The sequence below is a fragment of the Platalea leucorodia genome, assembly GCF_965183815.1.
Source record: "Platalea leucorodia genome assembly, chromosome: 1".
NCBI lineage: Eukaryota > Metazoa > Chordata > Aves > Pelecaniformes > Threskiornithidae > Platalea > Platalea leucorodia.
The window spans coordinates 130,132,345-130,160,002 of NC_138823.1; the positions used below are offsets into that span (position 1 = coordinate 130,132,345).

The window sequence follows — 27,658 nt, forward strand, 5'->3', positions numbered from 1 at the left end:
TGAAGTGAAAGGTAAAATAAAATATATTATCAGACCTCCACTGTGTCTTTTTTTCTTTAGTTCTAGAACAGCAACTTTTGGATACACCCAACAGATATTTCAAAGAGGAAAATACTTACTCTCTTCCATAATACTTTGGTCTGTTCTCCACCTAAATTTTGAAAGAAAGGAAAAAAAATATTAAAAACTTCCTCAATTTAAAATAAACTACAATAAAATAAATTATACTTGATTATTAATGAGGACTACTGCACCCATCTAAGTGACGAAATTCTGCAGATTCAAAACTGTGACTGGAACAAGACTACACAGAAGAACAGAAAAATGAAAACGGAAGAGGTGGTTTTATTGATGGATTTCTGGGAAGAATAACAGATATTAATGGTGAAAAAAATAGACATATTTGTATTAAAAATACATATAATTGTATAAAATCTGATCACATGGATAAAGAATAGTTTACTGCAGTTTTGCCAATCTAATATTTATACTATAAAATAAGACTATTTTTGTTATACATCCTTTAGCTCCTTAAAAACATTTTTTGCCTATATACAGCAGCTAACCAAAGATAAAAAAATGTAACATTCTTGGGAGAAACAAGGTTTCTGGATTTAGATCTAGTCTTAAATTCCTTGAAGTCTCAAGAACTTGCGGGCCTGATCCAAAGTACACTGAAAGCTGCTGGCAGGACTCCCAATTACGTTAAAGAGCTTTGAACCCAGTTTTAGGAAAGCCGTGTTCTTATCCAGAAACGTGGGCTGCGCCTGACACTTTGACTCGTTTCTCAGACCCCAAACTTGTGGCAAGTTCACCAAAATTTTGCTGCCCAGCCCCTGCTTTCAGCTTTCCTCAGGCCGCGTCCCCAGTGCCGGCAGGGGGCACGGCTGCCCAGCCTTTCACAGCGGGGCTGGGGCTGAGCTACCTCGGCAGGCAGGCAGCCTTGCTCCATCCTTACATCCCGGACTATCACACATTCATTTTCAGATTTTAAGACGTATTCATGTATATGCACCCATTTAAGTGTCTCCCTCTCCAGTTATGGCACTTATCAATAGCGTCATCTTACCGGGCTGCAACTTCAGCCAGCACTTTCATGCATAAGCATGACAGAACTTAATCCAAGATATACATAAAGTCTCCTGATTATTAAAAAAAAACAACCCTGAGTGAGCGCATAGCTGAGTAAAGCTGTCCGTATCAATGGAATTACTGCATCATACATAGCGACACACACATAGAAAAATTGTGGTTTCAAGACTGTTTCATCCTTTAGGATAAAGCCAATGAATTTTCACCATTTTCTCTGGAAACAAGGACCCTTGTTCTTGTTTTGATTATATCTCATTATTTCACTCATAAAAACTTTACATTGATGAAGGTTTTTAATTTCTGAATAGCACATGCATAAACGTGACATTTTTGATTCAATAATCTACACACCACGCACTAAACCGAAGCAGCTTTCTCCCCTGCAGTCACGAAGGCTACAATACAGTGCAAGATGAAGGAAAGTCTGTACAAGATAATGAGAATCTTCAATGGAAGACCTACGGGAGTTCAATCAAGTTCTCACTGCGCTTCTTTCCCAGCTCGGCATTTCTTTTCCAGCACGGCACTAACAATAGCAGTATCATACCCTTGAAACTCCTGCCTAGGAATAATACCTTCATGCAAACATTTCTGAGCTCTGAGGGGCAGGAATAAGAGGAAAAAGCAAATGCAGAAGTGAAGAGAGAGCAAAATTAAAGGAATTGCCAAGTGCAGGTGCTGTGTTTCTATGTGCATATACGACAACTCAGAGAAGAAAGTGCATGAATTCAATTTTTTTTAACTTTATATTTTTATAAGTAAAAAAAAAAAATAAAGAAAAAGCCATATTACCTCAGAAAGGAGGTTGTTCATATGTTCATCTTTAGTAGCGCTACATGACTTTATTACCTTGGAACTGTGCTGCCTTCCTGTCATCCTTATAGACCTTAATGACCCCCCCCCCAAGCATATATTTAGCTGGGAACTTAACTAAAAAATAGGTATCGGAAGCTGGCTGAGGTGAGACCACCGCATGCAATCTTCTCTTTTATGGAAACAAAGGCTGCTCAGTACATGAAAATGGTGACAAGGAACAGACAGATCCCACAGAAAGCCAAATAAAACCTTTACACCACAGAAGGTAAAGCATGACTTTCATCCAGGATTCAGAATCTTCTTCTTTTTAAAAATATAGATTTGCCTTGATTGTATGTACACACGGAATAAAACCCAACACCTTCAATCTACCTCAGAAAGATAAGAGTTCACAGTACTAGCATTCACCCTCAAAATTATCTGTAAGCACAAGATCCCCCACAAATACATATATATATATATAAATAACTATATATATAAAGTACAAAAGCAATATGGAAATAACTCCTTGAGCAAATGGAGGCACATTTTGTATCCCTCTCACAACATCATTTATGGAAAAATACAAATTTATCTGTGAAATTTTTCTCATTTAATTAGCAACTGACTGAACTGCCCTTGACACGGTGGTTTCCATTTTTCCTGCTGTTCATAAGCTAAAAGATTTGTTCTTTTGAGAATCCACACAAAGCCCATCAACTCCGATATTCTTCCCCCTCATCCATTAAACGGAAACCTTCACTCCAACATCTTTTAGCACCCACGTGTCTAAAATCGTCACAACTTCAGCACTTGGCTTTAGGCAAGAAAGATACTGTTGTATTCCCTGAAATGAAGCTCCAGATCTGCCAAACCATCCAGGTGCCCCAGAATCTAAAAATCCTCTCCTGTGCTCACCGCAACCGTTAGCCTGAAATAATCATTTCACTGCTAACCAACTTCACCGCTAGGAACAAACACAAGGAAGCAAAGTTACAGCAAGATAAAAGATCAAAATAACATCAGGGTCTCTAGATCAAAACCAGAATGTGGGACTGAACTTGGAAATAAACCAAAAGCCTGCACAATTGATGGAGCAGGGGCTTAAAAAGTATCAAAGGACCCAGTAGGTCATTTCTTGCCAAGCGCAGACTCTGTATAAACTTCAAGGGAAACTCTATATACCCCAGAAGGCAAAGGGGACTGAAATTCAGTTGGGGTTAGCTTTCCTTCTCCTGCTATAAATGGGCTTGCACACACAAAGTCAGGCAGATCCACCTAAGAGAATTCATAGTGGTGGAAAGAACAGAAAATCCGCAGGTAGAAAAGTGACTGTTTCCCGGTGGTTGGAGCCCAGAATAATCAGCCTTATTCTGAGGACACATACACTTAAGTTTTTTCAGAGACGATGGCTATGAAGAACACTTTCATCACTCACATATATAGCCCTCACAATTTCCTTTTTGAAACATGGGCCACCTTTCCCAGGTGACCAGTTTGTTTTATCCATCACTCTGGCTCATCTCCTTAGACACTGAGCAAGGGGAGAGATCAGAGGGTTTGAATCATTTAGGACTCTTATGCTAATAGACAAAAATGAAGTACAAAACAGGAAAATTACATAAGGCAAATAACAGGTCTTTACTACTGAAAATATATTTTGCCTTAAAGAGCTCCACAGCTTGCTTTTACTACTCCCATACAGAGAATAAATTAAATTGTTTCTCTGTCTCCACTAAAAGTAAGTGGCAGGTTTCAATTCAAATATGAGATGGTAATTTTCTGGCTTAGAAAAAGGTATTATTGCCGATCTCAAACCAAAAATGTTGTTGCAGACCAGGCATTTCTGGCCATTGTTCCAGAAACCATGGGGAAAATGCTGAAAATTACTAGTGAAATTCATAGTTGTATAAATTATGAACTAGCAGTGAATGCCAAAATTGTTTAAAACTAAAATCGAGTTGATCAGGGAATAAGATGTATGGTGAAACAGTTTAAATCACTACTAATCCAGTACTCTTACAAAGCCAGCAACATTCAATGACATCTAATCTTGAAGCATGCTCAAAGAGAAATGAAGCCCAACACAGCTCTCCTGACACTCTCCAAAGGCCTTTGGAAGCTCATGTTTGAGAGACTCTGCATACTCCAGCCTTGACTCCCAGCCTGCCAAACCTGATCGCCTCTCCCCACCCCCCAAAAAAAAACCCCTGACTTGTATACTTAGTCTAGTTTTACAAGTTTTTTTACTATGTTACAGCATATTCTTCAAGGTGTGGAGTTAGTTGTACTGGGGTTTGAAGTCAACACTGAGAAGGAAATAAGCCTTCTTCAAAAAAATACACGAGCTATCTAAGCTAATTCAATATATTACGCTTACATAATTTTGAAGTTTACTGAATTTTAATGCCCTGGGATTTGTGGCTCCCCTTTTGGCCACGATGGTTTAGCCCTGGCATGACATACTCCTGCTAATGTACAGATTATTGTATTAAAATCCTACACCACTCTGCAAGATAACTCATCACAAAACTACTGGGAATCATGCAGGCAGGAGGTGAGCATCCCCTAATGTGATAGATTTTCATTGCAAGCATTGACATCCAAGCCACACAGCACTAAAGATTTGAAGATACCCTGAAGAATTCTTTCTGCATAAGTTCTACCACAGAAATAAGATAACCCTAATTTTAGAAAAATTTAATTTCTCTTCAGCACAAGACATATTTCCTTATCCTGTGGCCAAAGCTGAAACCTAGAAATGTTGGAATGAAAATTTAGAAATCCCTCTATGACAGCAATCTGTCTGTAATTCAGAAGGGCCCGCACAGCATAATGTTGTATACCTACCTATTTCAACCACTGCCTTAATACATCCATGAAGAGAATATATAAGGGGAAGGGAAACAATAAGATGGGTAGCTGCACCTGGCTCTCTGTTCTTCTCTCCAGTACACAGAAAGAGCAGAGAAACAAGATCCAAGCGTTAATAACGTCAGTGTGTTCACTCAGAGCAGGCAGTGAGGCGTTTTCCCAAAGGAAGTTTAATCTGATACATTTTCTGTTTGGAACAATCGTAATTATTTTTCAGTAATTCTAGTTGACTAGCTATAAATACATTTTTCAGCTCAGTTTGACATAAAGAGAAATAGAAGAGTTGGAAGAGAAGCTTTCAAGACAAGCCCAGTAAAAACCGACTGTACAGAAAAGGAGTTTATTGTCTGAATTGTGCAGCTTTTGGCAGAATTGTCATAAGCCAACTGCAAACTTTAGCCTTACAATCAACAACCAAAAAGGATTAAGGAAGACTGTAAGCCCCCATTAAATGGAATGAAGTAAAGAACTATGTTGTATTTCATTACTTCTATAATATAATTTTTTTGTCTCCAAATTTTTCTTCAAGAAATTTCTACTTAGACCAATTAGCATGTCTAAGTTTCCTTCCAAAAAGGACAAATTATTTCACATCAATGACTCTTAAGCAATTTAAATTGGGAGAACATTCTTTTTGAAGGGAAATAGTTATCTACTTTTTACTACCTTTTTACCACTTTCTTACTATTACCTTATCAGGCTCTCTGGCACCAATGTTTTCAAAGAGAAGCAACTCTTCATTCTGTGAAAAGTATCATATCATAAAGCCTGATGCTAATTTTGTTAGAAGGAGTAGCAGCAATGTAACATCTGTAATCCCGGGGCCAAGGGCAGGCCAATTATAGACACTCACTATGTACATACATAATGAAAAGATGGTCTTCTCCCCTAAGATTTTCAGTCAATGGCATTCAGCATGACTGATGGGACAGGCTCCATATGACAAGCCTATCCAGCCCACGTAACTTCAAGAGTATGTTCAGGTACTTTGGCTGTGTGATGAGGAAGGAGCAAAGACATTCCTCAGAAAGAAACTGGCAATGCACAAGCCCCCAGAACCTGCGCTGCCCATGTTTCCGAGGCTCTCCAGAAAGCTGACGTGAATAGTTTTGGAAGGCTGCATCTCCTTTTGTCGTTCAGTCATAGAGCCACAGGGATGCCAGCGTTACAGCCACTCGATGGATACACATTCAACCACATGATTGTGAGGGACTACAGTGCCTCCAGGACAAGAGAGTAGCTGGGAGCAAGATGTCAGAACCATTTGAAATACCAGACGGGCAATGACTAGACAGGTCTCCGCGGAAAAGGATTCTGGCATAGTTACAGATCATAAAATGAACATGAATCGCTGATGCTGCCTGTTGCAAAAACTGCCAAAGCCAGAATGACATACTGGGATACAAAACCAGAGTGCAGCCAACAAGACACCTTAAAGTAATCGTCTCCTTGCAATGGCCACAGACATGTACAAAAAAGGCCGCTTTCAAGAGGAAATGGAAGAATTTGTTCTCTGTGTGCTTACTAGACATGACAAGAAGTAATAGGCTTAAACTGCAAAAAAGAAGATAGAGCTTAGATCTAAGGAAAGTGTTAAAAATAATTAAACAATAAATAAATAAGCAGAGGCGGTCATGAAATCTTCAATCTTGAAAGGTTTTAAGAAGAGGGTACGCAAAGATCTCATCTTGACTCAGGGATGACGACCTCTTGAGTTTCTTCCATCCCTGAGATACCATGGTCCAGCCTATTCCTCATCTCTGGCTGGACTGCTCTCAGGAGATAGGGATTAGCAGGGAGGAGACTGAATAGGTTACATAAATCACATGTAAAACCACAATAATACCATGCCTCTGCCCACCTCTGGGAGGCTCTCAGGAGAGAAGGCAGCAAGGAGATGGCAGTGGACTGAGTTAACTGTTCCAGAGGAGAAATCCAAACCTTCAAGTGATAAACGGGCCACCGCTTACCTAACTAACAAAAATCAGTTTAAATTTATCAGCATAGCAAAGCACCAAATTGTGTTTGATATCTTCTAACAAAACATTCTGCAGTAAAATTTACAACGCTGGGGAGAAGATAGGAGTGGAGCTCTTCACTACTAGGAAGAATATAAAATGAAAGACAGAAGTGAAGAACACAAAGAATGCTTTTATTAACTGCTGCTCAAAGCTGGACAACTGCTCTGATGGCATGCTGTAACCTACGGAAAAGGTAAGATACATAAGGACCTTTTTGCAGAAGGATAACACATCGCAAAGAAACGCAGGAAGCTCAGCAGCTCCGACTGTTACTGTGGCACTTACTGCAGGCCGATTTCCACTCTATCAAGGTTATTTCTATCATTTTTAAAGACGAAGAATTTAAAAATAATTGGGTTGGTTTGCTTGCTTACTTGCTTATACCAAACTTTCAAAAGAGCTGCTCTAAGGCATCCTTTATGAGGGTATTTTTAACTTGGATTTGTTTCCTATCTATGACCTTGAGCAAACTGTCCAGCAGCCAATAATCAATATACCAGACAAAACACTATAAACTCCAGAAGGTAACAAAAATCTCCCCCAACACAGAACATCTGCTATTGCTACTAAACCAGAATATATTTCTGTATATATTCAGCTCTAACAGAAAAGAGCAAGACTGAACAAGAAAAGAAAACCCAAATGTTTTCTGACCCAGTAAAGAAAATAATGTGCTCCTGAACATGAGCTAAAATAAATTGAAATAAATCTTAATCAAGAAGACTGCTGCTAAATAGTCAGGGGAGACAGGGTCAAGTTCAAAGAACTTCAACAGCAAAAGCAGGAGTCATCTATTTTGTTATGCAGCTTCCATTCACACAGTAAGGGCATCGTTAAATGTAAGAAGTAGTATCAATGTTACCTTGAATGCAAGATGAAGAATTTGAATATACTATTTAAACTATGCTCCCTTTTTTCAAGAATGATGTGTTGAGCCATTTAAATGGGAGGAAAAATATCCCCAGTAGCAGCAGATAAATGCAGTAAGCCATATCAAGGCTCCAAATGCTGCTTGCAATTCTGTAACCAGTGAGAAGCACTAAGACATTCCTACAACACATGCCACAACAGTCCACAGAACATCTGCAGAAACCTATTGGTGTTACGTCACCTACCCTAATGTGTCCCCAAGAGCCATGTTTCTTAATCAGCTCACTGCTACTATTTGATGTAAACACGTAGCCCTTCAGCAAGGTGCCTAGTGAATGCGCTTGTGAAGTGCCAAGTGAACGTTTATAACCAATCTGCTGGAAACTGGTTATAAACTCCAAGTACGGGCTGGAGGTGTGGAAATAAAATCGGGAAATAACTCATCAGAACTGAGAGTGGATGGGGTAGGTGGAAAGTGAAGAGGAGGGGGCCTTAGACAAGCCCCTGCATAGCATCATGGGGTGTGAGACGCGCTGCCGCTTCATTACACTGGGAGAACATCTGTGCATGGTGACAGGGGAAGGATAAAAGCAAAAATCTAAGGAGAAATAACAATATTCATTCAGTTAATCTCCTGTCATTGATTTTTTGAATACTTCTGCTCTGTACTTGGGAACAGCAGACATTTCTCTTAAGTCAGGCTATCTGCAAAGTCTGAATAGGAATAAGGGAGCTTAGACAGTGCTAGCTGCTCTTCCCGAGTCTGGAAAAGGTGGAGATCCTATTAGCTCCTCTGCAAAATACTAAGTAGGAGAATATCTCCCAAATGATGAACAATCTAGTGACTTACAGATGCTTTCATTTCAACAAAGCTGAATATTTTGAGACCTATTTATAAGATATACTATTCATAAAGGCATCACACACACACTCTCTTACTTATTTGTACAGGGTAGTTGACGTGTTAGTACATATTAGTTAGTCATTATGGTATTTCAAACAGATATGCAAATATTTTGGAAACAAAGGATAAGTAGAAATCTACATTGCAAACCTTCCGAATTTTCATTTTGAATGCTGAAATTCAGGAGTCCTTGTTTGAAAACAATACAAACTCCACCATGTTCATGCCCACTTCTCTTCGGTGTTCCAAAAAGACCTGTGTAACTGGCTGATGTGTTCATTCTGTGTGCAGCTGTACTCAAACATGCACAGGAAGACAGGAAGCAAGACAGACAGATGTGTAAAGTTTCTATGTTTATTCATACTAAGAAATACAAATTCATCAACTGCTCGATACTCCATGTTCTCATCTTAAATCTTGAAAAAAGACACCAGACACCTCACAATCTATCAGTCAGAGAGCGGAATCAGTGAGACCCCCTTCTACATATTATTTTAACCAGACACAAGGAATACTGGCCTAAACTGGAACAGATATGCAAATCTATACAAGCACATGGCATTTTCACCGACACATAGACTTATTGATCAACTTTATCAAAGTTGCAATATGAAAAAGGCTTTCATTTATTTTGGTTTGAAAACTACTTACATTTGACATCATGTCAAAATAAAAAGAACTAGATGAAAAGACTGATAGGTAATAAGGATAAAAGGAAATAAAAAATCAGGAAAATAGCAAAATCATAAACATACACACACACATCACACACTTCCAAGGGAAAACAGGGAGGAGGGTGAAACTTCCCAAAGAAGCTTTCAACCAAGACCAGAGGGATAATTAGCAAGTTCATCAGTCCAGAAAGACAGCTACATAGAGTTTGTGCTCATTAGTCGGAAGTTGCCATCTTGTCTTCCAAAAAGATGGATTTAACTATTCCATTTCGCAGTGATCAATAAACGCACCAACTGGTTCATACCGTATTCCTCTGATGAAGATGAACACCAGCCTAATTTGCAAATCATAACCTAGAACATTAGTAAATCAAACTTGATGAAACTCAAGTGGAACAGACAAACCTCTCCTAGTTTTGTTTAGCTGTAACTACGTAAATGAAGTATTTACTATCATGTCTGCAGAGTAATTAGAAAGCTTTCTCCTCCGTTCAGTAGTCAATGGACTGTTAAAATGAAGATGATGTGGCTTCATCTGAGTGCCCCACCAGCCTACTACTGCAGCGGGGTGAGACTTCATGGACTCTAGGAGAGATCAGATTTCCTGTCAGCCCTTAAAGTGCCTTGGAAAAAAACACTGGCAACTTTCTCTGGTGTGATGAATACAAGGGAATTTTGGGCAAGCAATATTCCAGCCTCCCTTGTTTCTTTCATCCACTGCTGCAAATCACAGGCGTTGCCACACACATGTGGGACAAAATTCGCTATGGAGATACCACAGAAAAATGACATTGGGTGTAAAGCCACATTTTAAACCTAACAGGAAAACCTGCATGTGGCCAGTTTAGAGGGGTGCTGGATACAACACATTTTGACATTCCACGGGTCCTCTGCACCAACTGAACCAGAGACCCTTCCTGGCCTTCAACTGTTTTCAGCCCCATCCAGAGCAGCCATGCTTTCTACCTTTACTACAGATTTCAGCTGAAGAACTTTCCTCCTTTTGTCAATGTCTAGTCAAAATTGCTCTTCAGCTTCATTTACAACCCACAGACTACTGCTGTGTCTTCCTTGTTTCTTTTTGTTTCTATCATAAAGACAGGATTATAAAACCACAATTACAGCAGCAGCAATATTATAAGAATTTGAAGATACGGGCTCCATTAAGTCTTACATGTACAAACATTTTCATTAATGAAAATAGGTTTCAGAACAATTTGCTCATTTTCACTTAATTGCTGGCTAATGGGGTCTCTTGGTGTGTCACTGTGTGTGTTCTGAGGCTTCTTTCTAAGGGAAAGATAATATAATATTCTGCATTATCTTAGATAACCTCTCAGGACTGACAGTAAGAGACACCTTCTCATGGTAGTGTCTGATTTTTTGCAGTAGAGTGATTTGAACAAATGCCATGAAAATTCCCATTTACTCCCATTATTTACCACCAGTTTTATGGCCAATTTCAATGCCTATTACAGCTCTCTAGTACTTTACCACAGCACAGACATCGTTCTTAGAAAGATGAGGGCAGAGGGAAAGAGGAAATATTCAGCTTGTAATGGTCACTAAGTGAGCAGAACAAGGGGATTCATGGAAGACTTACTGCAATGATTAAATACTTATTATCCAGTCAGATATACTCTGCAAACATCTTGCTAAGGCTTAACTTTAACAACCTTGCTCAAGTTTACCTAATCACAAGCTTTTTCTTATGTACAAATATAAAACATTTTCGTACCTGAAAGAAGGATGGACAAAAGTAACTAGCATTTTTAAAGCACTTTTCAATATTGCTATTGTTTAAATGATACTCTACTAATTGTATTGTTCTTAGTTTAAATCCTATGCTTCAGAAGAAACTTTGAGGATAACTGAGTAAAGAATAATTTGCAGTGGTTCAGTTTTGGACATGTGCAATGATCCTGTATATTCTCTGCTAGTAATGTACAAGATGGCAATATCATATAAACCTGCTAGTGACCATTTCAACAGTTATGCTCTATGAAATGGCACTATCTACATACTTGTTTTGATAAATCTGGGTAATCGATACCCAGAGGGTCAAAACAGTTCCTGACCCACCGATGGTTAGAGTGAAAGACTCTCAGTGGTACAGTCTGAATATGCCATCATTATTTTAGTCTCTAACAATCACTTAAGCAAAAAGAAAAAGGGATTTTTTTTTCTCAGAGAAAAGTCTCCCTTTTGTAATCATATTTGCTTTTAATCAAGAAACCATAATTTTGATGCTTTAAAGGCAGAGACAATAATTTCTACTGCTTCTGACACAACTTATTTGGAATTCAGAATGACGAGGAAGGCAATTAACTGACATTTTTCTACATAATAATATAAGTTAGGGCTCTAAGGCTTTGTCTACACCCGGGAAATTTAGACGAGTTTCTTACTGTTGCTGACACTGGCTTGGCCAAGGCACTGTTAGGAATATGCAAGGTCTAATACAGACAAACTCAGCAGCCTCAAAAATTGCTGTCAGCAATTCAGGCTTTTCTGGAACAGAACAGGAATAGCATTCACAGGTATGAGTATCACTACACAAGTAATCTAAAAACTCATGGGTAAGACTCACTCCCTCTTCAAAGGAGATTTATAACAAGCCTATTGCCTAACCAAAAATATTCCCAAATAATGTCACCATCCTTCCTTAATTCTTTTACTTTTTTAAAGCCTCTATTTCTTTAAAAGATATTTAACTTTGAATAGTCTACTACTGAAACATTTCTTAAAATTAAGAATTCTTTAAAATGTTACTTTTGAATAAAACCAGGAAGTTGAATACTTAAATTATGTTCTGAGAATGTAATTTTTTTATCAGCATTTCTGTAGAATAAACCCTAAAAGATGCTTTATAATATGACGTCCTCACAACACGAATCTGATTCTTTGGTGCCTATCATCACACTTGCACAATATTTAAAAGCTACTCCTCCACCTGAATGGCGCTTTTAAATGAAACTCTTTCTATTTAAAAAATAAATCATTAAAACATTGCTGGAAGGAATATGGTTACAAATGAGGATATTGGCAGAAATCCAATGTTATTGGGAAGGTAGGATATTCACACTAGTCCTGCTGCCAGTGGTGATTAATTAAAAGCCGTTAGATACCTGAAGCCCTAACGGTTCATTCAATATGATTCCCATTGCAGGAATGACCTGCTTTCGCTGACAAGATATTTATGCAGGCAAAAAAAAAGAAAAGGAAAATCACGATAGCAAAGCTCAAAGACAAAAAGATATAAATGTTCATGTTTTATTTACAGTCCCAGCTTTTAGTCTGGTGGTTTGTGTACCAGGAGAGGTGATTTCTGTCTCCACAGTATAGTTAATCAAGAAATTTACACAAATCAGATGGCAGAACTGCAAAGATCTGAGGCTAAAACCCCTGTGACTATGGAGTAACAGAGAGGTAATGGAAGAGTAAATGAATGCGGAGAATGTGGAAGATGGCAATCGAAAAGATGGAGGAATGATGAAAATGCAAAGTGGTGAGAGCAAAAAAAAAGCACTGCAAACCTTCACAAGTTTATCTGTTGGTGTTACAGATTTTGTTTGCAGCAGATGCTTCAATTTCCTTGCGAACAGTGCAGAATTTGGCAATTATGAATGAAAGACATCTTCCCATAAGCATGAAGGATTTGAAATTATTTGCAATTTTTACATTTGTCTGAAGCAGTTTAAATCCTAAATTATACAAGAGAACATCCTCAACAAAGTCCCGTTCCTATGATATGCACACAGAGAGATAAATCTTTCCCCTGTCAGTCACACATCCTGCTGACACCTGCTCTCCAGATGTTGGATGAGCATCATGTTGCATACTAAATAACTATCATCTTGCCTATTAATGTATTTTCACATACATAACACAAAATCAGATTCTGAGAGCTTTCTATGTAACTGACGGAAATTTAGGATTAATAAGACATCATCTTTAGCGAGGCAAGCCTATACAATCATCAGATTACACTGAAGTCAAACCAGAATCAAGAAAAACAACCCCAAAACACCCACCTTACAGTCTATGTGCTAAGGAAAAGCTAATAGGTGCCATAGCATCATAGTGCTGAATTTTCTCTCTAAAATAATCTGTGATGCTCTATAAAACCATTATGTAGTTCTACTTCATATAAAACTGATAATATGAACCACAAGGAGCAATCTAGGTATCAGGACACCCCACCCGCCCCCACCTCCCCAACTGTATGTAAAAATAAAGCACATCATCAGTGTTGTAGTGGTTTTTGGCTCTTGGGTCAGAGAATCTGTGTTTGAAGCAATCAGGGTGTGAACACATACAGTTGAGCTACACAAAGATTCAAAATCCAAGTAACAAGAAGTCAACCAAAGATTACATTTGTGGGAATGTATACTGCTTTATATACCTACCCCTGAATAAAGTCTCCTATTTTCAGCTGTTTAACTAAATATTAAAAAAACCAAACCAAGTCAAAATAGGACTCTCTTCAGCCACTAAAAATGGTTCATCAGTCAGAACCAGAGCCAGATTATGTGAATCAGACATTTTTTATCTATTTTGTTATGTACTGCTTTGCCAGTTATGTATTAATTTGGTTAATATGACACGATCTTAGCTTCTTTCTGCAAATCTTTGGAAGTGACTTGAATAGGCACTAAATATGCATGGTCTTTAAACATCAGGCAAAGGGAGCAAAGGATAACTTCAGCTGTACAGAACATGTTCTTGAGTCTACGGAAATAAGTTCAATACAGCACACTGGTAAACAGCTGCACATTTACTCCACTTACATGTGTAGACAATCTTGTTTCTAGAACAAGAATACAATTGCTAGTCCACTTTAAAAGCACATTTTACCTTGATTCAAATTTTCATTCATGGAGGCAAGCTAAAAAACGCTTTAATTTGAGTTAGCATAATAAATTTTGGATTAAATTTATGCAGACTAAGTCACTTGTATCCCCACAAAGATGAGTTCAAACTGTAGACAAGGGTTCCTAAGCATTCAATGCTTATGAATCAGATTTTCTCAAGACAAGTTCTTCCTCAAAGTACTTCCAGTATGAAATAGATAAATAAAATATTAGATAAACTACTACCTCACACAGAGTGAGAAACTCCTCTAAGGCCGCACTGGAAGTAAATAAATTGTATACCTTAACTATTTTCAACTATACCACTACTAGTTTAATACCTGTTACGTGATATTCATTTAGTAAAAACCTCAATGTCCTCTCCTTTAGAGAATACCAGCCACAGAGACCTACCTGTCATTTGTTTTGCATGAGAATTTCGGAGAGGAAGGTCTTGTTAAAACCCTTCAGCACACGTGCACTGAAGTCCCACAGGGCTACAGCACGCTCCTTCTCCCTGAGCCTTGTCTTTGATGGGGAGAAAGGATGACACGAGGGTTTGCCCACTCTGGTGTTTTGCTTGCCCTTCTTAGCATCCCGTGTACATGTCTTGGGACCATCCCGAACTGACAGGGCTTGAAGAATTCCAGTCTGAGGCCAAGACCCTGCTCTCCCTGCCCTGAAACAACTGGTAGATGGCACTTGAGAGAAAAATGCAATGGCTTTTAGCTAAGATGCTGGGTGGACTCAGGAAAACTGGATGCAATTCCTGGCTTTGCAATGGATCATCTTCACGACCCTGGGTCTTGGTGCCTTGGTACAAAACCTCCTGCCCCAAAAACTGTTTTGAGACTGTATCTGTTAATATTTGACCGACGCTGTGCTAGGGCTCTACTTCAATGGGTACACAGCGTGGGAAGCAGGTCAGAGCTCAGATGATGTTTGAGAGTAGAGCTATATATCATGCTGATGAGCCGCAGTTTCTATCTTCTTTCACATCATCTTTTATACCTCGGGCAATCACTTCATGCATTTAGTATTTCTATTACTAGTATTACATGTCTATTTGCACAAAATTTGTCCCTGACATTATAGAAGATAAAGCTATCACGGTTTTATTGATTGAGCAGAGATATCTACATATGTTTTCCATTACTATTATGCCATGCAGGTTGAGGAACTGACATATTTAACTACGTAGAAATGGAGAAATACAGAAAAAGAGAACAGGGAGACAAGATGACTCGGCCAAACCTGCAGCCCTACAGATTTCTAAATATCCTATTATCTTTAAAGTTTCTGTGACAGAACCAAGCTCTCTGGCTATCACTTCAGTATTTTAACTTGAACATAATCCTTGGCAGAATGCATTCAACAAACTGGAGCTACATGTATCATGTTGACACATATCACACAGACATTAATACACAAATGCAGGAAGAAAATACACTTTCATTTTGACAAGGAAACACAAAATTTTAGGTAGTATACAGAAAAGCACACTAAGCAATGATTAATGAGCATTTGTCTAATAAAGGGGCTTCTAGTAGTAGAATGAGGCCTCCATGCCTAATTAGCAAATATTAATCTGCTTTAATAATCAACCTTAAGAACAATTATTATGTAAAATAATGGCTTAGAAAAATTAAAGTGAATGCTACCCACAGACTGTACAAAGATTTTTTGGTAATCATATGCTGCTGACAATTCGTCAGATTTAACAAGGTAGAGTAAAAGCAGAACTGACCTCCCGAGGACAGATGATTCTCTTGGGACGTGGTGCCTCTTGTTGCAATTGATACACTGTCAAACACAAAAATGTACAGATCGTTAGAAGACGGCAACATGCACAAACTTTTATTCAGATGAGTCTTTTTAGCCAGAGGCTGCAGAGAAAAATGCAAATGTAAAAAAAAAAGACAGCAAATGGAGGTATTTCAGTGTATCTAAGTCATTTATATGAAAATCAGCTGTTGACCCGCAAACTAACTAAAGTGATCATTGGTTTAACTTTTAGAAGTATTATCTCATTTTGTACTTGTTATTACATTTCTATACCAGGGAAGACTAGCTAGAAAGATTTATTAGGTGTATCTCAGGATAAAATCTCACTTTTGCATATACCATGCTCTAACAACTCAAGCACAGATTGCTTACCAGTGTTTTTTCGGATAGGCCAAGAAAAAGTTCAGCACGTTCGAAAGGGTTCACCACAATCTCATAATTTATTTCAAGATTTGCTGGCAATTACTGACGAGCAAGCAAACATTCCTTTCAGAGCAATTACGCCCGATTCAAATGGCCCTGGATCAATTTTGCGAATCTTCTGAGGGCTGGAGGAGAGAGACCTGAGGCTACGGGTAGTCGCTGAACCCTGGCCCCCGGCCTCTTCACCGCATGTATTTAATGAGATCCTCTCCTTCCTTTCCACTCCAGAGTCGTGAGAAGAAGCTGACATGCAATGACAGTAATCAATTCCAGTGCAGACAGACTGTCTCTCCATAACTCCAGTAAAAATCCCAGAGGTTTGGATTGCCTCCCTTGAGAAAGGCCTTCTGTATGCTGACCTTCTTGTATTTGGAAAGATCGTGTCGTGTCTATGAATTTTTTTTAAAAGGCTGAGTTTCTAGGACAGGGCTCTTCATAATGCTTGTGAAGCTCAGAATTATGCCCCGAAAGGTGGTAGATTATGGGAGGAATATAAATGCCTGTAGGTTAGACAAACACAGAAGCCCTGTTGCAGAAAGTGAATTGAAATGGTAGGTGCTACTCTTCAGCACCTTCTCCCACCTTCTGCACCTTCTCTTTTAAATGGGGTTAGGAGCCATGAAATCTGAGAAGTGGGTAAGTCCTCGGCTTGCACCCAAGTTTGTCACACAGGGGATGTGAAAGCTTTGGGGGCTTCTGTTCTCTGCTAATGTCAAAGTGGAAAAAAACATAACCTCTCCTTTTCCCAACCCAACCTTCATTCCTGGTTCCTCAGAGGGGCACAGAAAGAAAGTTCATGATTTCTTATATTCCCTATCAGTTTTAATGCATATGGATGTGATCCAACTCTGAATTTGTACTAAGGCTTTGGATTTAACCTGCATCATTCAGCACTGCCAGATCTCCCACTACTTTTGCACAAGATTCATGATAACTTGTGGTCTTTCTTACCTCTTGCAACTGTGTGACTAAGATTCAAAGCCTTCCTTTTACTTTTTTGTGATCAAATGGCTTGTGTATCCAAAAAAATTGCCAAGCAAAGCATGAAAATTTTGCTTCAAAAATCACAGACTGTTTTTTAAAACTCTGATTATTCTGGAGCCCAATATAATGATTTTAGAGTCCACTTCCGGATGTCTGAAATCAGCATAACCACTGATTCAGCAAGTTACTGATGTTTAATACTAAACATATCCAAGAGGAAAATAGTAACTTTTTTCTTCCCCCATACATTTCCAGTAGAGAGAAGGAACTCTTAAGTATTCAAAATATTGCAAGAATGTGATTGCTTCCCATTTCAAGTTAAAGATCTATTTCCCCAATTGATTCTTTTCCATTTTAATTGAAAAATCATACTTGATAAAAATCCTATTTTTCAATAATCAAACCTGTTAAATCTTAACTGACATAGCAAATTAAGCCAGTGGAGCTGTTTCTAAGATAACCTTGATAGCTGTGGTGCAAAACAAGTTGGTCTGAAGAACACACAGGAAGCCTATCTTGTGATGTGCTGCATTTTTAAGAACTGAGAAAAGCAAAGAGCTCTCTGAAATGACCAAAAGGATCTCTGAGGCTGATAGCACTGAAGAAGCAAGGGTGGGGAGAAGAGTCAGCATTTCACAAAACAAAGGAAGTAATGACTAACAGGAGAGGGCAGATATATGAAAGACTTGAAAGCAAACACAAAAAAATGGACGCTGATAGGATGCAGTGGGATGAATCAGTGCAGGGATTCATGATGAATGCAAGGAAGACAAATCATCTTAACAACTGTATTTTGAATAGACTGTAAAAGGTTGCTGTCATTCTCAGCGAGGCACGGGTAATTAATCTGCACAATAATCTGAACTGAGAAAGACATCCGATTTAGAAATACATCAGAGGAAAATGTAGTAAGATTATTACTATACAAATAATTAAATAATAATAATAATAATAATAATAATAATAATAAATTATATGCTGCCTTAAATGTGCAGGATGAGAAATTGGCCCCAAGTAACAAGCATGACTGAGATCATGAATGGTGGTAATCACAGAAAACATCATGAATGGGAAATGGTTTCCTGGGAAAGATAAAGAATTCAGATTTGGCCATATTAGCTTTAAATTGAAAGACATTAAACTGACAGAAAGACAATCCAGTGGAACTACTGGGGAGAGAGGCAGAATCATTAGATGGAGGGAGAGAAGACAGATTGGGAACAGAAAGAAAGGACTGAGAACCACCAGTGGCATCGTCGTAAGGGACGCCAAGCGGTTCAATGGGAGGCAAACAACAGGGAAGAGACAGAGGCATACAGCTGCCAAGGATACCCAGACACACAGCAAGGCAAGGGTGGAAGTGCAGTTAAGTGAAAAACTAGGAAAAGGCAGTAGCTCACAGACTACGGTACTAAGGAGCAAAGCAAGTGTGATCCCAAAAGATGTGTTCTTCTCTAGAAAGGTTCTCTCCTGTTTCTGCTTCAAATGATTGCTATATGAAAGCCTGCTAATGGGCTATGAATACAAGTGCAATATTATGGCTAAGGTGACTTGAGAAAAATGTGCCCTACAGCTAAGTTCCAATGAGCGCAGACACCTCATTAAGTGACCTCATTTTCAGAAGTGCTGAACATCCTGCAGCTCTGCCCAATTTCATTATATACTTTTTCCGAAGTGCTGGGCACTCACACTCTGGCTGACATTGCTGAGACCCCAGCAGAGTCCAGGGGATGACCAGAAGTTCAGAAAGCACATGCCCCTCACTTACTTGCTCGAATGACAAACAAGCCTTGCCTTTCTGCCTCATTTTCCTCCCTCCACCTCAGAAAATCTTAAAACAGAATCCAATGTATAAGGATATGGTTGACTGAAATAATAGAAAAACACAATTATTTAATACAGTGGTAAGCAGTGATTGACATCTGACCCAGTCTATTCCAGCATTTAGAACCGACAGGCAGGTTAGAGACAAATCCACTGTGATCATAAAAAAGATGACACTTGAACATAATGATGCATTATTATTTTAGCCCTGAGAAAATTAACCATATAAAAAGTCAACTGCATGCAAAAAGAAAATGTATTATTACTGCTTAGAGAACAGCATCAGGCTGGGAGTAGCTTTTTGTTCAGCATCAGATGCAAATGAAATGCACAGTGAAAATACACACTAAATAGTAGACCAAAATGCAGCACTGCAATAGAAAAATGCAGTAGCTTTTAATTGGCCCTTGAACATCTTTATCAGTTTCATAATTCAGACAGTTTGCCAGCATTCATAGTATCATAATCAGCTGGGAACTTATAAAGTTAACAAAAGTTTAATTTATTATTGAATTTCTAGGGGAACATTTCTTTGAGATGTAAAGTAACTAGTTAGAATATATATCTCTCTTTTGTTCCTGCTAGAGGAGGAGTCTTGGCTCCTGGGATGAATAAGGGAAATTCTACAATATGTTTTAGAAAGAACCGTCTAATTCTGAAATCTGATCTAAGAAACAAAGGGATGACATGCAAAAATCAACACTTATTCCTTTTCTGCCAGGGAAGAAGGACTGTCACCAATTTCTTCATACTCTTTTCATTCTGCAGTGTGTCAGGAACTCAAGCTTTCTCCTTTAACTCACCTATGACTAGTGTTCAGTGACACTCCAGCAGAGAGGAAAAATTCCTCTCATTGCTTTTATAAAGCAGCAAAGAAACGTACTGCCTTCTCTCTGAGAATGTTTCACCGAGTTCCTTAGTTTTACCTCCTCAGCCTCATCTCAGTCAGGCATTTATCCATGTTCTGAGCTTGAACAATATGAGCTGTCCTGTTTCTGTGGGATTACTCACATGCTTAATTAGGAACCTTAAGTGCCTGGCTGAAATAAAGCCTTAATTTCTAGCAAAACTGAGTCTCAGACACTGCGCTTATTATTTGATGAAGGGCAGAAGGCAGGGAAACCTTGTGAGGAGCTGAAGCATGGCATCAGCTGACGCTCTGCGCCTTGCCACAGTGCTTCACACCAGCGTTCTGATCTTAAATAATGCAAACAAACATTGAAATGGCATTGACATTAGACCTGCTTAGCACATGCCAATCTCAACAGTGGTAAAAGGAGAAAAAGAGTGGTTTTACATCTCTTCAAAACTCAAGCACGTGCGTGCTGTAGCTGGAAGTCAAAAATGACTACGCTGTTTCAGCAGTCAAACAAACTGCCTACTCGTCACACGAAGCAGGTAAGATCGTCGGTTCTGCTCTAAGAGGGCAGTGCAGCACTGCAGCAGATTACCCACAAAGGTGGCAGAGGCTCCATCCCTGAAGGTTTTCAGGACTCGGCTAGATAAAGCCATGGCTGTTCTGCTCTAGAGCAGACAATAGTTGTGCTTCGAGTGGGAAACCGGACCAGCTCACCCCAGAAGTCCCTGCCAACCCACATGTCTGTGATTCGTATCTTCCTTTCTTTCCTACCGCAGTGATGGTAAAAGGCAAAATGCCATTTCATATAATATTCCTAACATACAGCAGACTACAAAAAGAAATCTGTTATTGGATATTTATTTGCTGATCTGTTACTCAGGTATAAATGCAATCAAATCCACCGCCGAGAGACTGCTGACTGCTAGTAACTTTCCAGATTTTTTCCCCCAAGTCCCTTCCTGGTAGTACAAAATTATTCTTGCCATTTCTTTTATACTCTGTGTCCTAGGGCTATCAGGAAAAGTCTGAAAAACCTTTTAATCTGTGAAACCTATGTACCTTCTAATAATTCTTCATAAGCAAGTGAGGATCTTCTGCATTATAAGTGTCCATCTTTTCCAAATACAGCTGAAACAACCCTGTACATTATGCCAAAGAGTAAGGCTTAGATGCTGAAAGCTGTTCCACTTTGACTGGCATGTGCCCATGGATATGTGCAATACTGTTTATTTGAATACTCTGCCTGCATAAACAGGAAAATCTGCCTTTGCTGAGAAGCTAGAATGATTGAAGCCTTGATCATGATGTCAATAAAAGGCAACATAGTGCACCTAAATTTATCCAGGACTTAAAAAAAGAAATCAAAACTGTATGCAAAGTATCTTAGCAGTATGTTAGCAAATTTTAAAGGTTACTAGCTAAAACGCACTGAAAATAATTGTTAAATAGCCAATAAACACAAACTGCTAAGAGTGAAATACATAAAGTTAAAACTGTGATGAGACAGGACAGTAGATTGCATCATAGACTAATGCTATCGTTGGACAGAACCTCTAGAATTAATTTACCAGATTGGGATTTTTCTAGCAGAGTAAAGAAGCATACATTAGCTAACATTGCAATGAAAAACGTATGTCTGTGGCTAAGCAGTCTCAGCAGTAAATCTCTGTAACCTTAAACTATTTTCTGCATTTTGGAGCTGTGTAACTTTTTCCAAGGTCATTCATGCATGGGGTTCAGACGCTGAGGCCATGACTTTGTCATTACCACAATATTGGCATCCTACATCTATCTGAGTAGGAAATTATATATTCGTATTCTATTAGTTCATTTTGTGTTGGTTTTTTTTTTTTTTATTTTTAAAAAGTTTCCTTGGACTATGTGTAAACTATCAGGCAAAAGTAACCAAACTTTTTCACTGCATGCAGTGGTCTGTCTGCTGCACTACTGGGGCAACTAAGAGAAGGTAAGTAAAGGCATGTGCTTATTCCCTGACTTTTTAATGAAAACTTCCTGCAAAAAAGGAAACATCTGTCATTTCAAATCCTGGTCTCATCAGAGTCAACGGGAGCTTTTCCATTGATTTTGAGTAAGCCAGGTTCCTCTTCTAAAAAAACCTGCTCAAGTGTCTGCTTCTTTCCAAGTACCCAGCAAAATACTCTGGAATGGTCCAACTCAAATCAATACACTCTTGCTGACTTTTAAGGAGATTTTTCTTATACGTTCAAAGTGCTGCAACAACAACAACAAAAGTCTCTAGAAAACAGTGTTCTGAGAAGCAATTTTTGTAATTTAATGGCATACTCAAATTTTGGTTGAAAAAATCCCAGTCCATTCTGAGGCAGAATGTCATTCTCAGGTAACACAGAGGTGATGTCTTTGAAGTCAGCAAGGTAGTTTAACATGCATATGAGTGAAGTCAACAAGTTTATTCCAGTCTTTAACATTATACACGTACATGCATGTAACTGTTGTGATCCTTGTCTTTTTGTAGTTCCATTTTGGTAATGGCACTGTACTGAATTTGAGGTTGCCACAATAAAAGAGACGACTTTTGCTTAGGATAGTTCTGTATCTGAACACAGCAAAAAAAAAAACAAATCTCCGCACCTAAAGCTACAGTTTCATTAAAGTTCTAGTAAGGGTTTAAAATAAAAAGATCAAATTTAAAGGCCATCTTTAATAAGGGTTTTAAAAGCCAATATTTTGTCTTAGATCTGTGCTACTTTATTAGAAAATACATTTGGAACAAAACAAAAAGAGCATAAAATATGCACTTCCGCACTGCACTCTATGTAAATGATTTTTCTAAAGGCAGACAGGAAGGTTCAAAGAACTGATAATGGTGTCTCCAACTTCTAAACCACCACTTCAAAAATCAGCTTCTATTGCTAAGGACGAAAATATTATTATCTTAAAGGGATTTGGTGACCCATATAAAAAGACAAGTATACTCAAGCCTGACCTTTAGTAAATACATGAAGCATTAACCTCTACCTCTGGAATCCTTCCTGAAAATCTCAGCAGAGAAACCATGAAACCCAGGATTTGCACACTGGTAAGGCAATGCAGAGAGTCTGGCACTCATAACCCTGCTGCACTTGTTCCATGGAGAACCAGAAAAGTTCAGGTTTCGCTGCTGTCCCATACAGTAATTTCTATAAGCATCTACTACATTTGTGTCTTTTTTCTAAACAAAGACCTAAGAGTGACACCCTGGTAAGGTACTAAGATTATTCAAATTTCTGGTGTACTCACAGTATGATTTCCATATTGGAGGCTGGTATTCTTCAGCATCTAAAATAGAAGTAAAAAGAGAGAAAGAAATCAGTCAACTGGCCACTGGGTCAAACTGTCAGCATGCATTTTTCTGCTGAGAGACCTCAGCTTGTCAGCAAAATTCACATTTCTTTCCCAAGAGAGATGCTACTTCATTTACAGTACAGTTTCCTAGGTGCAAGAAGAATATAAATTTCAACTGCTTGTGGAACCAATGTGCTTTTTCCAAATTATTCAAATGTAACAGGAATTAATTTCTTACCAATTTGCATATAGTTTCCCGACTCACCAGTATTTTTAAAATAATTAACTAGACTGGTAACTACATTCTTTATTTACTTCACTTGGCATGATAAACAGACAAATCACTACTGGTTTTCAATCAGGCTTCTAACCGCACTATTAAGATTTTAGAATGAACAGCAATGAATAATACACGCCTTAGCTAAAAAGATGCACAGCTCAGGCTGGACTCTGATGCACAGACCCGACAGTTCCAACGACAAGATTCAGTTACGCTTCTTGAACCCACTAGAATATGTAATTGGCATATTTTCCATAAACTGCATCAGCAAAAATAATAATTAAAAGGTAGAAGAAGGAAAGGCTGCAAAATCTGCAACTGGAAACAGACAATTATTGCCCTTATCGACTGAAGAGCTGGTATCTTCTCTTAGTGCAAGAGTTATACAATGCTGCTGGGTGAATTTTTGGCAGAGGGAGCAGAGCTTCTGTGTTTAAAAGTATAAGTTTGTAGAGCCTGAGCTAAAACCCCCCCTGTTTTAAGAGTAAAAGGCTCCCCGGGCTGGGAGGCAGACTGGTGCGACTGGAGGGCACAGCAAGTGTACGGTCCTGCTCCACAGGGAGGTTTCCAGCTCTCTGCAAGGAAGGCTGTTGCTTCAACCTCCAGAAATCCCAGCAGAGGCCAAGCTTGAGCGGTAGGAGTTAAATAAGTTACCAGCCACAAAGGGTGGGGTACCTGGTACTAGTTTGGCTCTAAACTGCCATGTTGCCAAACACTTTGAAGAGTCATTTACAGGGGGTATGTCATTAACCTCCTAATACTGTGCAAGTTAATGAAGGTGTTTGGCATTTACTAAACGTCTACTTAAGTTATGCTAATGAAATTCAATTATAGTTGCATAGCGCATGCTCCCTGTCTATTTATATACACACAACCACTTTAACTATATCCCTGCAAAAGTTTGTTTACTAGGAATGTTAATCATTAACTACCATCTGCCACTTTTAACTCTGTTGTTTCAAAAAAGGATAAATCTAGCAATGATCACAGTTACTGCGTGGAATAATACCCTGCAACAATTTGCAGATATATTCATCGGGAAACCCATTCAATTCCAGTTTCAACTGTATCCACTTCACAACTTTGGCAAAATTTAAAACACTCCCAGACTGACAGAGTTATACCATGCTGTGGCAATCCAAGAGTAATTAGCTTGCAAGTTCATTATACAGGAGGATTATTTTAAATTATATGAAGCTATTCATGAGACCAGTGAAATTTATTCATGCAAGAGCTGACTAATTTTTTCTCCTCTCACATTATAATGGTAATATAGTACTCTTTTTTTTCCTATACATCTGTTGCTCCACATATAGTTTACCGTAACACCGTAATATTGCATATTAAATTCCTGTCATACTTCTGCACTACTGCAAGAGAATTTCTGAATTTGCTTCTTCACTTAATATATTTTTCCAATAGGAGAAACATTGAGATAATGCAAATATCTGATTATCTATACTTGTGACTTCAGAAAAGGAAATAATAGTGGGAGAAACAAAGAAAAACCAACGAGTATCAGTTGTTGCTTTAGTCTTCCAAATTAATTAGAAAGAGCACGGTAAACTGAACAGTGAAAGCTGATCTACAAGTGGCCATAAAGTGCTTCATTAGCTTGAGACAGACTGATGGTGTGGAAACACTGCAGCCTAGGTAGAGAACAATCACCCAGGAGATAGTCATAAAACAAAACTCCCGATGATTACGTTAGATTTGCCATGGTTATGAATCTGTCAGCCCAGGAAAGAACGGACAGAACCATTCCTCAATAGCTAAAATAATTCTAAAGGGCAGCACACTCGGAGGAAAACCACAGGTCACCAGCTCCACATTCACCCTTATGAGGCACTGCAACATCCTCTGTGATCCCTTCAGCTGATAACACATCCCTAAATCACAGGGAACAAAACTCCACATAGGTGATAGTATTAATACTGTTTATTGTCAGGCTATCATGCATGACATTTGATGGCATCAGTTTGTAGGGAAATAATTAGTTTAAACACAACCTGGAGACAGAGGTCATGCTTAAAGGTCACGGAGATATTTAATGGTGCCCAGATATAGACCTCTTGCTCCCTTCGTGGAAGGAGGCCACTGGGCCCCTGTCTAGACGTGGGCCATGTACAGCTGAAGATGCCATTCTACACAGCTGTCAGCGTGGAAATTAGCCTTAGGACAGCAATTACCACATCTGAGTCACTGGAGAAATATGTCGACTCTCCTCCTTGTATGATACAGTATCATGACTCCCATCCTGGATGACTAGATTAGACTAAACTTCAGCCCTTCATAAATCAGGGGTCAAACGAGACAAATCCTACCTGAGCAGGCTGGATTATTACTATTTGCCCTTTTTTGAGATTGCTCTTCTGCTTCTTCTTTTATTAGTCCTCTTTTGTTATAAAGTAGCTCTACTCATGAAATCATGCTCCACTCTCAATCACTAGACTTTACACAGCAGGTTTGCAGAAGTTGCCAGTAATAGTTTGGGTGGTTGGCTCAGTTACTACGTGACACCTCAACTCCAACAGCTTCTGCCTTCACTTCTGGTAATGGTCTCAGCAAGGACCACAGATCTCAGTTTTGAGCCACATAGCAAAAATCAATCAATAAATCAATCACTCAATCAGACTGGGCACAAATGACAAGCGTCCTGCATCGAGCTCTCATTAAATGATATTCCTAATATGAACTTTGATGATAATGCCTATCACAAGTCTGATTGGCAGCATGGGAAAAAGGATTCACTGATGTATTCTTAGGTGATAAGACAGGATCTCTCCTACTGCTGTTTTCTTGAAGGGTTCACACTTTCAACAGTGACTTCTTGTCTAAATTCAGAAACTGAGCTAGCTAAGGTTGAAAGCAGTTGTCACAGGAGAAACTCGGGGCAGAAGATGAGTATCAGTTCTGAAAAACTCAACAAAATGTCACAGGACCAGCTATGATAGACATGTCTGAATCTAGAGAGACTCACTGTAAAAGAATTACAGAATGCCCAGTTTAGGCCTTTTTTATTATTTCAAGTCTTACCAATACTGTATCAGAAATGACCTTAGCAAAACCAGAAAAGCTAAGGAGTATAGAAAGCTAAGAAAGAGCTAAGAGCTAAGAAAAACCAGAACTGGCAAAAAAGCATGAAAGACTTCCACGAATAATATTACAGGCAATACTGTTAACTAAAAGCTTTGAAACATACCAGTTGAGAAGGTTAATGTTTATTAGACCTAAAAAAGTAACTAGAAGTTAGTTGTATGCTAAACAGAAAGGCAAAAGGAATGGCAAATGCTGACTCTTGGGAAATATTACAGCTACCAGAAGGTTTCTCACTGCATGCCTAATTGACATGAAAAGACACTGCAGAAAATTGTGAAACCAGAAATGATACTGTGGATTTGAGAAGTGGGAGTAAGGAAACGCAGGTTAGTTCTTCACTTAATTTACTTTACTCTTCACAGAGTAGAGAGGATGAAAAGCATCTTAGGAATAAAATATTTTCATGAAGCTGATAGAGCACTGTAAAGTTGAATAAGTGTAAAAAGACTACAGTAAAGGGAGTACTGAAAAGTTGGCAAAGCTTTAAGCAGACAGATAAAAAATAAAACTACGTAAGATTTTTTTTTTTTTTTAAAGAAACGTGAAGACAGAAGACTATTCCTGTAAATGATGGGTGGTAAATGTTCATACATTACTCAGAGCCATTCTTAAGCAATTTCTGAGAAATGGGCTTATATTAATTATATAGTTAGTAAAGTTACCCATGGACTTCAAACCTTGTTCTTCGCCATGCCTGGCTCTCTACCAAAGGTGACACCTTTCTGGATGTAGTTGTGAAAGACACTGGAATGGCTGAATTGCTTTTTACTACTTCCTTGTACTTTGTGAAGATGATGATGTAATGCCAACGCTTGTAGTTTTGTGCTACCAGCACTGGGACTGACCTAGCTAAAGCAGGTCTAATAAGATACAGATTAAGCTAAAACTTTGATTCTTCTCACTGCCAAGACTGATAATGCACTGGAAAGAGGAAACTCTATTTTACAGGAAAGATCACAAATTATGTCACATGAATCAAATATTTCTGACTTATAAGTGCCATTTCTAATTATAAGGG

General features: G+C 38.6%; 1 protein-coding gene across 2 annotated transcripts in view; it reads right to left on the reverse strand.

Annotated features, from left to right (window-relative positions):
- CHN2 (chimerin 2) overlaps positions 1 to 27,658 on the reverse strand; it is a 166,923-nt gene that overhangs the window by 75,676 nt on the left and 63,589 nt on the right. For both annotated transcript variants that reach the window (XR_014229081.1, XM_082320653.1), the window contains exons 2-4: positions 23,217 to 23,255; positions 15,831 to 15,886; positions 120 to 151 (exon numbers count right to left, since the gene is read on the reverse strand). Coding sequence is in view for 1 of the 2 variants with exons in the window: in XM_082320653.1 (XP_082176779.1) it covers positions 120 to 151; positions 15,831 to 15,886; positions 23,217 to 23,255 (127 nt within the window). In the remaining variant the exon portion in view is untranslated. The remainder of the gene's footprint in view (positions 1 to 119; positions 152 to 15,830; positions 15,887 to 23,216; positions 23,256 to 27,658) is intronic.